The sequence below is a fragment of the Gadus chalcogrammus genome, chromosome 6 (assembly GCF_026213295.1).
Source record: "Gadus chalcogrammus isolate NIFS_2021 chromosome 6, NIFS_Gcha_1.0, whole genome shotgun sequence".
Taxonomy (NCBI): Eukaryota; Metazoa; Chordata; class Actinopteri; order Gadiformes; family Gadidae; genus Gadus; species Gadus chalcogrammus.
This window is the reverse complement of record NC_079417.1, coordinates 16,161,284-16,174,421: the sequence shown is the minus strand read 5'-3', so window position 1 is coordinate 16,174,421 and position 13,138 is coordinate 16,161,284. Positions and strand designations below refer to the sequence as shown.

The following is a 13,138-nucleotide window of genomic DNA, read 5'->3' as shown; positions in this document are numbered from 1 at the left end:
TTTCTGGCTGTCAAGGAGAAACAATGTGTTCCGCAGAGAGAAATATAGACCTTCAACCCATATGTAAGTAGAATTACATTAGTCAGGTCATTACATTACCATCACAAGTAGCCTACGTATATGTTGACACTTCTACGTCAACAACATTTAATCTCATGCTCATATCTTCCAATAACTAACTATTGATGATACAAGTACTGCTTGATGATTGGAATAAATCCCATTAGTCCATAAATAATATCAATGTTTTCGCTTTGGTTCCACCGTATGCTTTATCCACGTAGTGTCCGACCCGAGTCTCATCCTGGAGCTGAAGACAAGGCGCCCTCCGTCGCTGGAGGGACGGGCGGGCTGTGAGACGTGGAGTGTGGACTTTTCTCCGGACGGAGCGTGGTTCGCCTGGTCCATGGGTCACGGGATCGTATGGGTCGTCGCTTGGCCCCTTGACTCCGAGTACTGTACTTTCATAAGCCATAACAAATGTTTAAATGAAAAAAATGCCCCAAATCCCCCTCCGTTTCGTGTCTCATGAATATTATAATGCGTCTTGTGGTCGGTGTCCTCCCACCCACAGAGAGAGCCAGGCAGGTGAACTGGACAGAGGCGACAAGAGTTTCAGCTGCGGGGAGCCAGTGTGGGGACTTGCCTTTGGACCCAGACCACCCAAGTCCCCCGCGTTGTCCCATAAAAACACACAGAGTAAAGGGGATCGGTTACTCCTAGCCACGGGCCTTGAAAATGGAGCGATTAAAATCTGGAATGTTCTTACGGGTGAGATCCTATTTATTTTTAATTAATGGTTGAATAGATCTCTGACCTATATGCACTACTGGCTACTTATTACTCGTCGTTTTTTGTTCTTATTTACATTAAGGTGGTCTTCTGTTTGATCTCCGTGGCCACGAGGGAGTCGTACGGAATCTGGTATTTCCTCAGAACGGAAAACTAACCCTTGTTTCTACTTCTCGCGACAGGACGTTGAGAATATGGGACTTGAAACATAAAGGTTAGTCATTTAGTAATTCAACCAGGGCTGTACTTTTTTGGTATTCATTAACTTCCTGTTCAAATGTCATGCAGTCAAAGCCCAGATCGTTTTTGTTGATTTGCATCACATTGCATTTTAAAAAGGGTTTGTCCCCTCCTATGTCACACCATTATATTATTTCAGTGCATGAATGTGTTATGTACTCATGGGTTCAGTTCCAAAGGTGCAGGTTCTGACGGGCCACAAGGACTGGATCAGCTGCTGCTGTGTCTCCCCTGACTGCAGCATGGTGGCTTCAGTGGGCCGCTTCGACAGAGTGAGTGGCTTGCGTTTCAGTGCTAGGTTGAATACGTGCTCATACAATAACACTCCTGGCTGGGCGAGCATGACATATCAACAAACCTGAGTGAGATAAGCATCTGTCTTCATGATCTCAGTCCTTCCCTCAGTGGCTAGATATTTATAGAATATTGAAACAAACAAATGGATCTTTCTCCATTGTTTGTAACACACACAAATTGAGTTTTACCCTCTTAAGCCTCTTTTGTTTCTCAGATGGTGTGTCTGTGGAGCCTTCGGTCGTACACGTTCATCAGGAACCTGACGGGGGCACCACACAAGACCTTCTACCTGCTAGCATCATGCCACTTCTCCCCCGACGGCGCGCTGCTGGCCACTGCCGCCTTCAGCGGCTCCAGCTGGTGGATCGACCTGTGGGACCCTTACACTGCAGATAAGCTGGCCACACTGGTGTACGTTCTGCATGCTCACACGTAGAGGAGCTGGTGTACGTTCTGCATGCTCACACCGTAGAGGAGCTGATGTACGTTCTGCATGCTCACACGTAGAGGAGCTGGTGTACGTTCTGCATGCTCACACCGTATAGGAGCTGGTGTACGTTCTGCATGCTCACACCGTAGAGGAGCTGGTGTACGTTCTGCATGCTCACATGTAGAGGAGCTGGTGTTCATATTACATGCCCCCCCCCCCCCCCCCAACCAAAAATATAATTGGTGCTACCCTGACAGCCTTCCCTACTAAATCTGACATAAATTGAATAAGTAGTGAAGTATACATTCCCCGCAGCGCTCGCTAAAGGTACAGTTACTTCGATTGAGCAGCCCCGCCCATTCTGCCGGCGATTTGAGTTCACCCTGCAGAAGGGTCTGGAGAAGAGCAATACATTTCTTTCTGCTTCCGATACGGTTTTGCGGGAGCCAATCACCAAGCTGGCTTCTCCCCCCTGGCGCGCAATTGGCTGGTTTAACACACTGATGACAGGGAAGCGGCGGCAAGCATCCAATTGCGTACACAGTCAGTTGAACTAGGCCCGATGATCACGCATCTTCAGCTGAAGAAAATGACAGCAGCTTCCCCAGACCAACGTTCAATCTACGATTGAGCTTGGTCTGGCAATAGCCAGGCTAACAGTTACTCATCACAACACTGGTTGGTTTGTTAGGAGGAAGTTACAGGTCAGTACATTAGACATAATCAAGGAAAGGTCACACCTTATGTTGGATGTTATGATGATGAACAACAGATAGGTATGTGTCTGGCTTCTCTCTACGGACATCTGTACTATAAGCAGTCATGATGTATCACAAGATCACTTGAGCATTTCAGAACACACCTGGTGCATTGAATATGAGCCATGCGGTCCCTGCTCAAGTCATTTGCAAAAGGCAATTTAATTAGTTTTTTTTCTATCCACAGCAACTACTGTGAAATTTACGGGCAGAACCAGATCTCTGCGATCCAATTCTCACATGACGGTCTACACCTAGCAATAGTCACAGAGGACAGGTAATGGATATAGACATCTTTTGACATCAGTTTGTTCCAACACATGGAATGAAGCCCTCAGTAGAGTTGTGTGTGTGGCTGCAGGGCACTTCGTATCTGGGAGCTGGGTCAGAAGGGGATGGTGATGCAGACCAAAGAGGACCGGGCCTCCAACGGACTCTGCTGCAACTTCCACCCGCTGGGCGGAGTGGTGGCCACCGGGTAATGGCCGTCCTTGTTCATAGTGAACAAGAAACGCATCCTATACTAGACAACCAGTACCAGCAACACTTGCCTATTTATTGCAAACAGTATAAAAAAAACCTTATTATGAGAACCATTACCAAAAACACATCCTTATTCAAAGAAAAGTGCGAAAAAAAACATTTTCCATAAGAATGACCATTATTCTATTATATTTCATGTATATACAATTTTCGCCCTGATCATTCACTTTAAGAACAAGTTGTTCTCACAAAAGCCAACGCAAAAGGCAGGTCTTCCTCATTGTGTTCTCGACAGGAAGCAGCAAGCCCTCTGGCCTCTTCATGTTGTTGTCTGATCTCCCCAGGACCAGAGACGGCCACGTCCGGTTCTGGAAGGTGCCCGCCGTGGTGCCCACTCTCTGCCACCTCTGTCGCTCCACCCTGCGTCTCTCGGTCTCCACCCACCAGATGGAGGCGCTGCCCATTCCCCGGCGAATCCTAGAGTACCTCACTTACCGCAACATTCCCGCCCGCCTGCAGACCCCATGCTCCCCGGAAGACGACTGGGGCAGCTAAAGGACTGAAGGTCTAGCCTGAGGGATGAAGGTCAGGGCTCAGAGCACGTCCATGAGGTGGGGTTGGCACGGTCTTGGTGTCGGGTGTGTATGCGGGTTACTCTTGTGTATGCGTGTTACTCTTCTAGCCACTATGACGACTTGGTAATTATTAGCACACGAGTAATGACACATCAGTTGTTATTAGCACATGAGCAAGGACGCATCATTGCAGCTTTTGGCGTATCTTTAACTTACAGTAAGTGGCGAGGTTGTAGTTAGCTTGGACTTAAGAACCACTCATGCTCTCTGAGAACACCGACATCCTACTAAGCTCCTGGGGTCCTTATGCAGAGGCTGTTCATGGATGCAATGACAGCTAGGGGTGGTCAGGAAAAAACTATGGTTCACTCATCTTTGGACTGATGCAAAGTCAGCGCTTTACAATTTAGTGTGTTTACATACTCTTAGAGTGGGAGTGTTTCAGTTAAATGACAAGATTTTATTGCTTTTCTGCTAATGCACACATTGCAATTTATCGAGATGTACTCCATAATTGCACTAAACAAATTCTTGATATTCACACACACTTAATATTTCTATGATTATTTATTGTGTAAATAAGATATACAATTATATCAAATCGTTTGTTTACATTCTAATAGAATAAAAGCCATTTTTTGGTTATTTACCTCATAATCTACTTGTAAATAAATAAAAGAACATAGGAAGGACAAAGTAGGAAAAGTTTATTTTAGATATTCAACGTTTAAAAAACTGTAACAAAGTGTAATTGTATTAAAGACGAGGAAGAAATTTTGTAAGCTTCCTGGTCTTAAAGTTCACCATCTTGCAGATAAATGAGTGACTCTGCAACTCGGTACATTCCAGTCCATTTGTTTGTTTAAACACATTCAGTCACCTCCATGTCTACCTGGCAAATCACTGGAACCTTGTTGGAAGGTTTCCCTTTCATCCCAGTCATTCCATACCATGCAAAGGTTCCTGGAATGGGCCGACGTTATTCTCAAAGTCTTCCTTAGGGGGGAACCGTCACACGTATTGTGCAAAAACAAAACAAAGAACCTGCAACATCAACTCCGTCTGGGCGCATTTGGTACTTGTCAGCAATAGACAAAAAAATAAGTCTTCTTACTGAAACGCAGTGGCTGTTGAATAACGCAATGACTTCGAAACATGCTATGAAGCAGAACTTTTATACGGAAAAAGCCAAGAGTGATGGTTCCCCGGTCTGTCAACATCAGTAGACAGAGTAGACTACTTGAGAGCCTCAGAGACCACTAGGTCTCGCACGGCCTGGAAGGCTGCCACCATGGAGCTCAGCTGGATCTTCTCATTGGTTCCTGAGGCCAGCCTGTGTCTAAATAGAGTGTGTGTGTGTGTGTGTGTGAGGGAAAAATACATTGTTAATTCATGTACCCTTGTTATTCTGCTATTTGTTTTGATGTTCCTCAAGTTGTTGTCTGGCATTAGTCTGTATGTAAAACAATGTGTCTCGTTTTTATTGTGTTATGTTTGACGAATTTAACTTGTGTCTGAGTGATGCAACTTACTCCACATCAGCGAGTTTGATGAGAAGACCCATCCGTATGGCTGGGGGGAAATCAACTGCAAGGGTAAAAGGGAAACAACGTTTTTTTCAGAATGGTTGACCTCACAAAACCACTCGGAAAACATCATATATAGATTGTGTATTTATAAAGATCATATATAACGTATGAGGAAATAAAAAAAATTGACCACTGGTGCTTTCTTAAATTTTCCCCAAGATGAAAAAATCTATACGAATCCCACCGCTTCATTTACATCTTAAAACTTCTCTGAAGCAAAACACACACAACTCCCCCTGCAACAAGAGGGCCAGTAGTCATGGCAACAGCAGGGGGTCTCCCAGGAAACCGCAGCAAGGAAACAACAAGAGCTAGAATGCAGACGTAACAAACAAAGCCTGGTCTGCTCTGTACAGTACCCTCTAGCTTATGTTACGGCTCACATCCAAACAGCCTGGTCTGCTCTGTACAATACACTCTAGCTGATGCTACAAACCAGCTCACACCCATATGGAGCTAGGTCTGCTGTTGTCTGGACGTGTCCGACTGAGTAGACTCTGGGGCTGGGTGAAGCTGCACACCACATTCGGTGATCATGGCACCCAGGATAAATCAGCCATCAGCACGGACACACACACTCAGGAGAGCTTTGACCTCACCCCACCTTAGCTGCATGCAACAAACCTTCAAACTCTGCCTTAAAATAAACTGGTCTCTCAACGTCATCTCCCTGTGTTCTGGGGTTGCAGGAACCCAGTAAAGCCACCTAGGTGACGTGTGTTACAGTAACTACCTAATGTTCAATAAATGTCCTTTCTACCAGTCCCACCGGGCCTTACCTCGGTGTACCAGCAGGTGGACTTCTGTAAGGATGTCATGGAGGGCCAAGCCTTTCAAGGTCTTCAGCTCGAGGATCTCTGTCAGGACAGTGCTAAGGCCCATTATGCAGCAGCGCTTCGAGATTTGTCATGCTTTAACCCTCCAAATATTAGACTCCAACTCCCTTGCAATAACCTCTTTGACGGTTAATCAATTTACCTTCAGGCGGTTTCAGGCTTTTTATTTGGTGTACTGTTACTCTGGTTCTCTTGAACAATAATGTACGTCTGTACATTATGTACAGACGGACACCCCGTGTCTTCTCACAACAGGCTGAAGGATACGTTGGTAGGCGGCGGTGAAGTCTTTGTTGAGCGACCAGTCGAGGATGTTGGCGATGTCGGAGCGGAGGGGGTGACCCGTGCAGGTGTACACAGTCTCCTCGGTGACCTTTCCATACGCCATACTGGTGCTCTGGGAGGTCAACACACAAACGTTTCTGTTGAGATGTACTAAATACAAAAAGGCACGGTCAACACACAAATTATAAACCCCAATGTACAGGTACAGTCTTGAGCAGGACGCCGTAAATATTTCTAAAATGACACTTCCAAGTCACTTTGGATAAGAGGGTCCGCTATATGACTTAACAATGGGTGAACTAAACTGTGGTAGAAAGCCTTTCATAGTACCTGCAGTATGTTGAGCGATCTTCTCATGTCTCCGGACGACAAAGTCACGATGCCCCTCATGCCGTCGGGAGTTATGTCGATGCTGCCAGAACAACAAGGTTGTCAGCGCTTTGTAGAAATACCTTTCCGAAAGTTCCATCAAGCTCCATGAGATTATCCTCGACCCCTTGCACATTCTGGTTTCTCGCCTAGACTGTGCCGTCTACCCCTGCTACATCATAGTAGGACTGTTGGATCCCAGGTTAGATTATTATTAAGCAATTCCCTGCTTCCTGGATCAACCCATTTATTTGATTCATATGATCAAACTCACAGGTTATAAAATAACACAACACTCTCCCGCCACACTTAAACCCTCATTCTACTTAAATTAGTCGCCGTGGATCGCTGCGCGGGTTTCTAGGTTAGGGCGGAACGAGGTTAAGGGTAAATAAACTAATAAGGTCAGGGTGACTAGACAGTGAATATACTGGGGGGGTTAGGGAGAATAAACTAGCGGAGGTAAGGGTGAGTAGACGAGGAAGGTTACAGTTAGGGTGAATGAACTGGGGGAGGTTAGGGTGACTAAACTAGTTGAGGTGAGGGTGCAAAGACTAGTAGAGGTTAGGGTTAGGTTAGTGTGACTAGACCAGTGGGGGTTAGTTTAGGTCGAATAGACTAGAGGAGGTTAGGCTGACCTGGCTAGTGGAGGTTAGGCTGACTAGGCTAGTGGATGTTAGGCTGACTAGGCTAGTGAAGGTTAGGCTGACTAGGCTAGTGGAGGTTAGGCTGACTAGGCTAGTGGAGGTTAAGGTGACTAGGCTAGTGGAGGTTAAGGTTACTAGGCTAGTGGAGGTTAGGCTGACTAGGCTAGTGGAGGTTAAGGTGACTAGGCTAGTGGAGGTTAAGGTTACTAGGCTAGTGGAGGTTAAGGTTACTAGGCTAGTGGAGGTTAGGCTGACTAGGCTAGTGGAGGTTAAGGTGACTAGGCTAGTGGAGGTTAAGGTTACTAGGCTAGTGGAGGTTAAGGTGACTAGGCTAGTGGAGGTTAGGCTGACTAGGCTAGTGGAGGTTAAGGTTACTAGGCTAGTGGAGGTTAAGGTGACTAGGCTAGTGGAGGTTAGGCTGACTAGGCTAGTGGAGGTTAGGCTGACTAGGCTAGTGGAGGTTAGGCTGACTAGGCTAGTGGAGGTTAAGGTGACTAGGCTAGTGGAGGTTAGGCTGACTAGGCTAGTGGAGGTTAGGCTGACTAGGCTAGTGGAGGTTAGGCTGACTAGGCTAGTGGAGGTTAGGCTGACTAGGCTAGTGGAGGTTAAGGTGACTAGGCTAGTGGAGGTTAAGGTGACTAGGCTAGTGGAGGTTAAGGTGACTAGGCTAGTGGAGGTTAAGGTGACTAGGCTAGTGGAGGTTAAGGTTACTAGGCTAGTGGAGGTTAAGGTGACTAGGCTAGTGGAGGTTAGGCTGACTAGGCTAGTGGAGGTTAGGCTGACTAGGCTAGTGGAGGTTAAGGTGACTAGGCTAGTGGAGGTTAAGGTGACTAGGCTAGTGGAGGTTAGGGTGACTAGGCTAGTGGAGGTTAGGCTGACTAGGCTAGTGGAGGTTAAGGTTACTAGGCTAGTGGAGGTTAGGGTTACTAGGCTAGTGGAGGCCAGTATCATGGTGAGACCACCCACCTCTCCTGCTGGATGACGTACTCCAGACGGGGGATCATCTGGTCTTGGGACAACGGGGCGAAGCGGAAGCGCGTGCAGCGGGACTGCAGGGCGGGGATGATCTTGGACAGGTAGTTGCCGATGAGGCAGAACCGCGTATTCTCCGTGTATTTCTCAATTACTGAAGCACCGGAGAACCACATCAGAATTGTCAACAGAATATTACAAAATAACTAAAGCTTAAGAAATCAAGGGAATATCAGCTCCAGCAGAGACCTGAAAATGTATCCCATCTGCAATGTGCACAAACTCGCAGTCCTAGCGGGCCTAACACAAATAAACAAGGTAGGTTACGTTTTTATGTTACAAGGCCTACCTGGTGGTACCCTTGAGCAAGATGCTCCCCCCTAACTATTCTATTAATGATTAATGATGCGATCCAAGGGGAAATCCTCTGTAATTAGCAGATTGTTTGCTATATGACCAAGCAAAAACGAAAGTGACTTCCACAGGAGGGAATGTCGTCTCAAATTCATTTTCATGTTTATAAATAAAAATATCAATGATATGTTTTATCTGTGGATTTTCCTATGTCCCCAAATGTTAATGGTTGTTGGGTTTTTCAGCTCAGAGGGGCAATACAACAGCACATGCATATGATCCCCCTTTAACCCTATGGAAGTGTCAACTCGCTTTACTCCGCAATAATAAAAACTTGCAATCGTACTGTAAAATAACAGCAATGCAATAGTAAAGCGACAAGGTCTTTTCATTGCACCAGAGCCTCAGCCACAGCCTGCAGAGTGGCTACTCAGCAGGCAGGGTAGGGCACAGCAGGAGCTGCTCGGCCAAGCAGATGGCTTACCTCGCCGCAATGCATTCTGGGCATCCTGGGTCATGGCATCCGCTTCGTCCAGTATCACCAATTTGAAGCCTTTTCTGGTTTGATGGGGAAACAAAAAAAGACACACAAAACAAAAACAGGCAATTCATTTTATATTTAAAAAAAAATTCAGTTCGACCCCTATTTGGAGTTTAAGAATAGCCTCATTCTAAAAGTAAGAGGGATGATTAGTCAAAGCAGTTACGTTAATATGATGCTTACTTAAATATGGTCCTGGTGCTGGCAAAACTCAGGATGGGACCTCGCACCACGTCAATACCTCTGTCGTCTGAGGCGTTCAGCTACAAATTACAACCATTCAAATGTAAATGTCAAATTAAACGTCAAATCAATAACCCACCCGAATATGTCCTAGAGGTTAAAACGTAGAGCAGGGTTCACCTCCAGCACCATGGAGTTAAACTCCTTCTCCTTGTACAGCTGTCTGGCACACGCCAGGATGGTGGAGGTCTTCCCCGTGCCGGGGGGGCCATAGAACAGGAGGTGGGGGAGCTTGTCCTGGCTGATAAACCGCTGGACTGGAGCACAGACCCAGAGGAAACACATACTCAAACTATCACATATAGCCATCATACATCTCCATGTTGTACAAACACACGCGTTTCTTCTTTAGAGAAGAGTGGATATGGAGGGAGAGGGGTGGACGTGTAAAATATGGAATGTAAAATATGGCACGTACACCTCAGTCACGTACTGTTCTCTATACTCCCATCGGGGAGGCGTAACAGGAGCCTCAGGAGTCGAACCAATAGGCTCAAAAATAGCATCTTTCATAGCACCGTAACACTACTCAACTCAAAGGCCCCGCCACTGCCCCTGCCACTTCCTATGCCCTGCCCCCCTCTCCTTTTGAACATGGAATATGGACTATCAGACTACCTCTCTGACCACTATGCACTTAATAATGCACTTCAACAATGAACTTTATTTTATATGATCATACTGCTTATACTTATGATATGGACTGTCTGATTACTCATATCTCTATGCACTTTAATAATGGACTTGCGTTTAGTGTCTTATGTATTTTTCTTTTTATTTAAGCACTGCCATAAGGAAAGGCACTTGTTGATGATGCACTACTGGTTAGATGTAAGCTGCATTCCATTCGCACTGCTTCTACTGGTTCTCCTTACTTGTGCAATAACAACAAAGTTGAATCTAATCTACTTCCTAGTGTAATATAAGATATAACATGTACTTTCTAGTTTAATAAAGATCAAACATGTACTTTCTAGGTTAAAATAAGATAACATGTGCTTTCAAGGGTATTATAAGCTATACCTTGTACTTTCTAGTGTAATATAAGGTATAACATGTACTTTCAAGATATATATAATATAAAACATGTACTTTCAAGGGTAATACAATTTATAACATGTACTTTCTAGTGTAATATAAGATATGACATGTACTTTCTATTGTAATATGAGGTATAACATGTACTTCCTAGTCTAATATAAGATATAACATGTACTTTCTAACGTAATGTAAAATATAACATGTAATTTCTAGTGTAGTATAATATATAGCATGTACTTTCTCGTGTAATATAAGATATAACATGTACTTTCTAGTTTAATACAAGATATAACATGTACTTTCCAGTGTAATGCAAGACTTTCTAGTGTATTCTAAAACATCATGAACTTATTAGTGCAGTATACAAGATAATATGTCCTTCCTGTTGTAATAAGGATAACAAGTACTTACTGGTGGTTAAAATATCCTGGTGAGAAATCAGATCATCCAGAGTCTGGGGTCTGTATTTTTCCACCCTTCAAAAGCAGTGAAACAAACATTATATAATGAATCAAATAGAGGATTAACATCACACAACCAGTGCCGTGTATCGCAGGTCGTAATGATAACCTCGATATGGTATCTTTAGACACATGTCTGAAGTTTAAAAAAGTAAAGCAGAGCAAAGGAAGCTAAGAGGCTAACTTGAACCTGTCAGCCTCCTGCAGCCGACGGCTAACTAGTTAGCTCCATCACTAACACATCTAGATCTCGTCATCCTCACCATGGTAGATTCCTGGCCTTCAGAGTATCTTTGCTAGTATTGGCCATCGCCGTAATAATCACGGAATTTGATGAATTCTTTATTAATTATGAAGTTATGAACACACAGAAAGCATTGGAACTGCTCTGTTTCCACACACGTTTGGCGCGCTGTGCGTAGGACGTCACTGCGCTAAGCCAATCACATATACTCTGTTGATGTCGTGGGCGGGGCTATAATGATAAATACGTTCAGAAAGCAGCTGTATAAAGACTACACCAGGAAATCAATTAAATAGTGTGGATCAGTCTTGTTCTTGTTTTATTAGAATATGACGGATTTTATGTAAATCGACAGATCTTACATAAAGGCGACTTGTTGAATTCAAAAGGGTGCAACAGTTTTTGCAAACCAATATTGCCCTCTCATCCCAAATGGGATTATAATTTTAAACGTAGTCTGAACTGTTTGGGCCTAATAACCTAGGCCTAAATAACCTAACACACATATATATATAGAGAGAGAGAGAGAGAGAGAGAGAGAGAGAGAGAGAGAGAGAGAGAGAGAGAGAGAGAATTCTCTTGTAACGGGTAGGAGGTATAAATCGTAGTTACATTAGTATTCTAATGTAACTACGAATAATATAGTTACATGAACATGCTCAGGTAACACACACAGACACTGCAATGTGTTGAGACACAATGCAGATGACAGGTAGGAAACGTCGTACAAATGTCTCAAGGTAACCACCGGCCTATAGGAGGTGAAAATGTGATGACACGCCAGCATAACATCATTCAGATCCCGTCTGCTTACCTCCCACTCACACATTAAACAGAGAAACGTTTATAATTGTCTGACACAATGTATGCTATAATTGCTATAAAAGTTTTGGATAGATCTACGTTACCACTAATATAGGCCTTCATGTACACCTACCTGTTTCACTATGTATATTTGTTTAAATGTGTGATGTAGTATGTATCAAACAATAAGTATGTTATGTATGTTGTATGTATGTATGTTGGCCCTATTCTAAGTTGCCACCATTATTATTTAATACAAAAGGTAGTTCGGTCGTCTCGCGAGATCAGCGCATCGCGGTGGTGCTTCTCCCATCCAGCTTCCCTGGGTGATGCGATGCTGTTGCCGTGGATTTGATTGACAGAAATCATGTCGGTGTGGTGGGATGCTGCTCTGCCACGGGGAACGGGGAGTCCTTGCATGCAATTCACACAGAACCTTTAAAATGAAAAGGCCTCCACAGCGCGAGCTTCTAGCGATACACTGAACTGTTTATTTTTTTTTATCTTTAGGCTATTTATATATTTTTCTTTCCCATATCCACTTACAACGGAGCGACGCTCAATGGATGCTGAGACAAACCGTGTTCAGTTTGTATTTGTGCTCAATCTCTTCATATTGCGGTTGATATAGCATACAATCAAAGACATCTTTATGAAACCGCAGGAACTACAAGGACTGTTGCAATGGAGTCGCCTCGCTCTCGGCTTAAATCCGCTTTAGAGAGATAAAACACCGCTGGTCGTTTCATGGCGTTTGGCAGGCTGATTTATTTTGTGGGTCTTTCCACATTTGTTTTATAAACAGATTTCAACTGCAGAAACCGCACCGCTGCTCGCAAACTATGGACGAAGAGATGACAAAAAGCGAAGAGCAGCATCTTACTTTGCAAAAAGCCTTGCAGCAGTGCGAGTTGGTGCAGAATATGATCGACATCAGCATTTCCAGTTTGGAAGGTTTACGAACCAAATGTGCCACATCCAACGACTTGACACAACAGGAGATCCGGACGCTAGAGGTAAGCAGCAATCGCGTTGAAAACGACAACATTTTGTAATGCATCCTCACTATGAAAATCAATATGGGTTTGTCACGTCTGCCCGTCTCTGCGAGGCCACGGTGTGCATATTGTGCTGGGCATCTTTTCTTTAATAACATGTGTTAACCCGTGGTCAACTG

At 44.4% G+C, this 13,138-nt stretch overlaps 3 protein-coding genes across 3 annotated transcripts in view; 2 read left to right on the top strand and 1 right to left on the bottom strand.

The window, feature by feature from the left end:
• The window catches only part of ksr2 (kinase suppressor of ras 2), a 136,616-nt gene that overhangs the window by 48,137 nt on the left and 75,341 nt on the right, over window positions 1–13,138 (top strand). Inside the window, exon 4 of the mRNA XM_056592208.1 lies at window positions 8,759–8,769. Coding sequence (XP_056448183.1) covers window positions 8,759–8,769 — 11 coding nt within the window. The remainder of the gene's footprint in view (window positions 1–8,758; window positions 8,770–13,138) is intronic.
• wsb2 (WD repeat and SOCS box containing 2) lies at window positions 21–7,035 on the top strand. The gene is made up of 9 exons (XM_056592209.1): window positions 21–63; window positions 285–453; window positions 575–771; window positions 875–1,006; window positions 1,204–1,304; window positions 1,544–1,740; window positions 2,705–2,794; window positions 2,879–2,995; window positions 3,345–7,035. Exons 1-9 carry the CDS (start codon window positions 24–26, stop codon window positions 3,553–3,555), a joined length of 1,254 nt encoding a protein of 417 aa, XP_056448184.1. The 5' UTR covers window positions 21–23; the 3' UTR covers window positions 3,556–7,035.
• Window positions 4,182–11,342, bottom strand: LOC130384143 (replication factor C subunit 5-like). The gene is made up of 11 exons (XM_056592210.1): window positions 11,177–11,342; window positions 10,864–10,928; window positions 9,532–9,668; window positions 9,352–9,431; window positions 9,112–9,185; window positions 8,268–8,427; window positions 6,616–6,697; window positions 6,268–6,397; window positions 5,944–6,021; window positions 5,108–5,162; window positions 4,182–4,914 (listed from the first exon to the last, which is right to left on the bottom strand). Exons 1-11 carry the CDS (start codon window positions 11,221–11,223, stop codon window positions 4,812–4,814), a joined length of 1,011 nt encoding a protein of 336 aa, XP_056448185.1. The 5' UTR covers window positions 11,224–11,342; the 3' UTR covers window positions 4,182–4,811.

Coding starts and splice junctions, on each gene's coding strand:
- wsb2 (XM_056592209.1), top strand. CDS start 24: ATGTGTTCCGCAGAGAGAAATATAGACCTTCAACCCATAT. Junction 2,795..2,878: donor GCAATAGTCACAGAGGACAG/GTAATGGATATA, acceptor GTGTGGCTGCAG/GGCACTTCGTATCTGGGAGC. Junction 2,996..3,344: donor GGCGGAGTGGTGGCCACCGG/GTAATGGCCGTC, acceptor TGATCTCCCCAG/GACCAGAGACGGCCACGTCC.
- LOC130384143 (XM_056592210.1), bottom strand. CDS start 11,223: ATGGCCAATACTAGCAAAGATACTCTGAAGGCCAGGAATCTACCATG. Junction 5,163..5,943: donor CCACCTGCTGGTACACCGAG/GTAAGGCCCGGT, acceptor TTACCCTTGCAG/TTGATTTCCCCCCAGCCATA. Junction 4,915..5,107: donor ATCAAACTCGCTGATGTGGA/GTAAGTTGCATC, acceptor CACTCTATTTAG/ACACAGGCTGGCCTCAGGAA.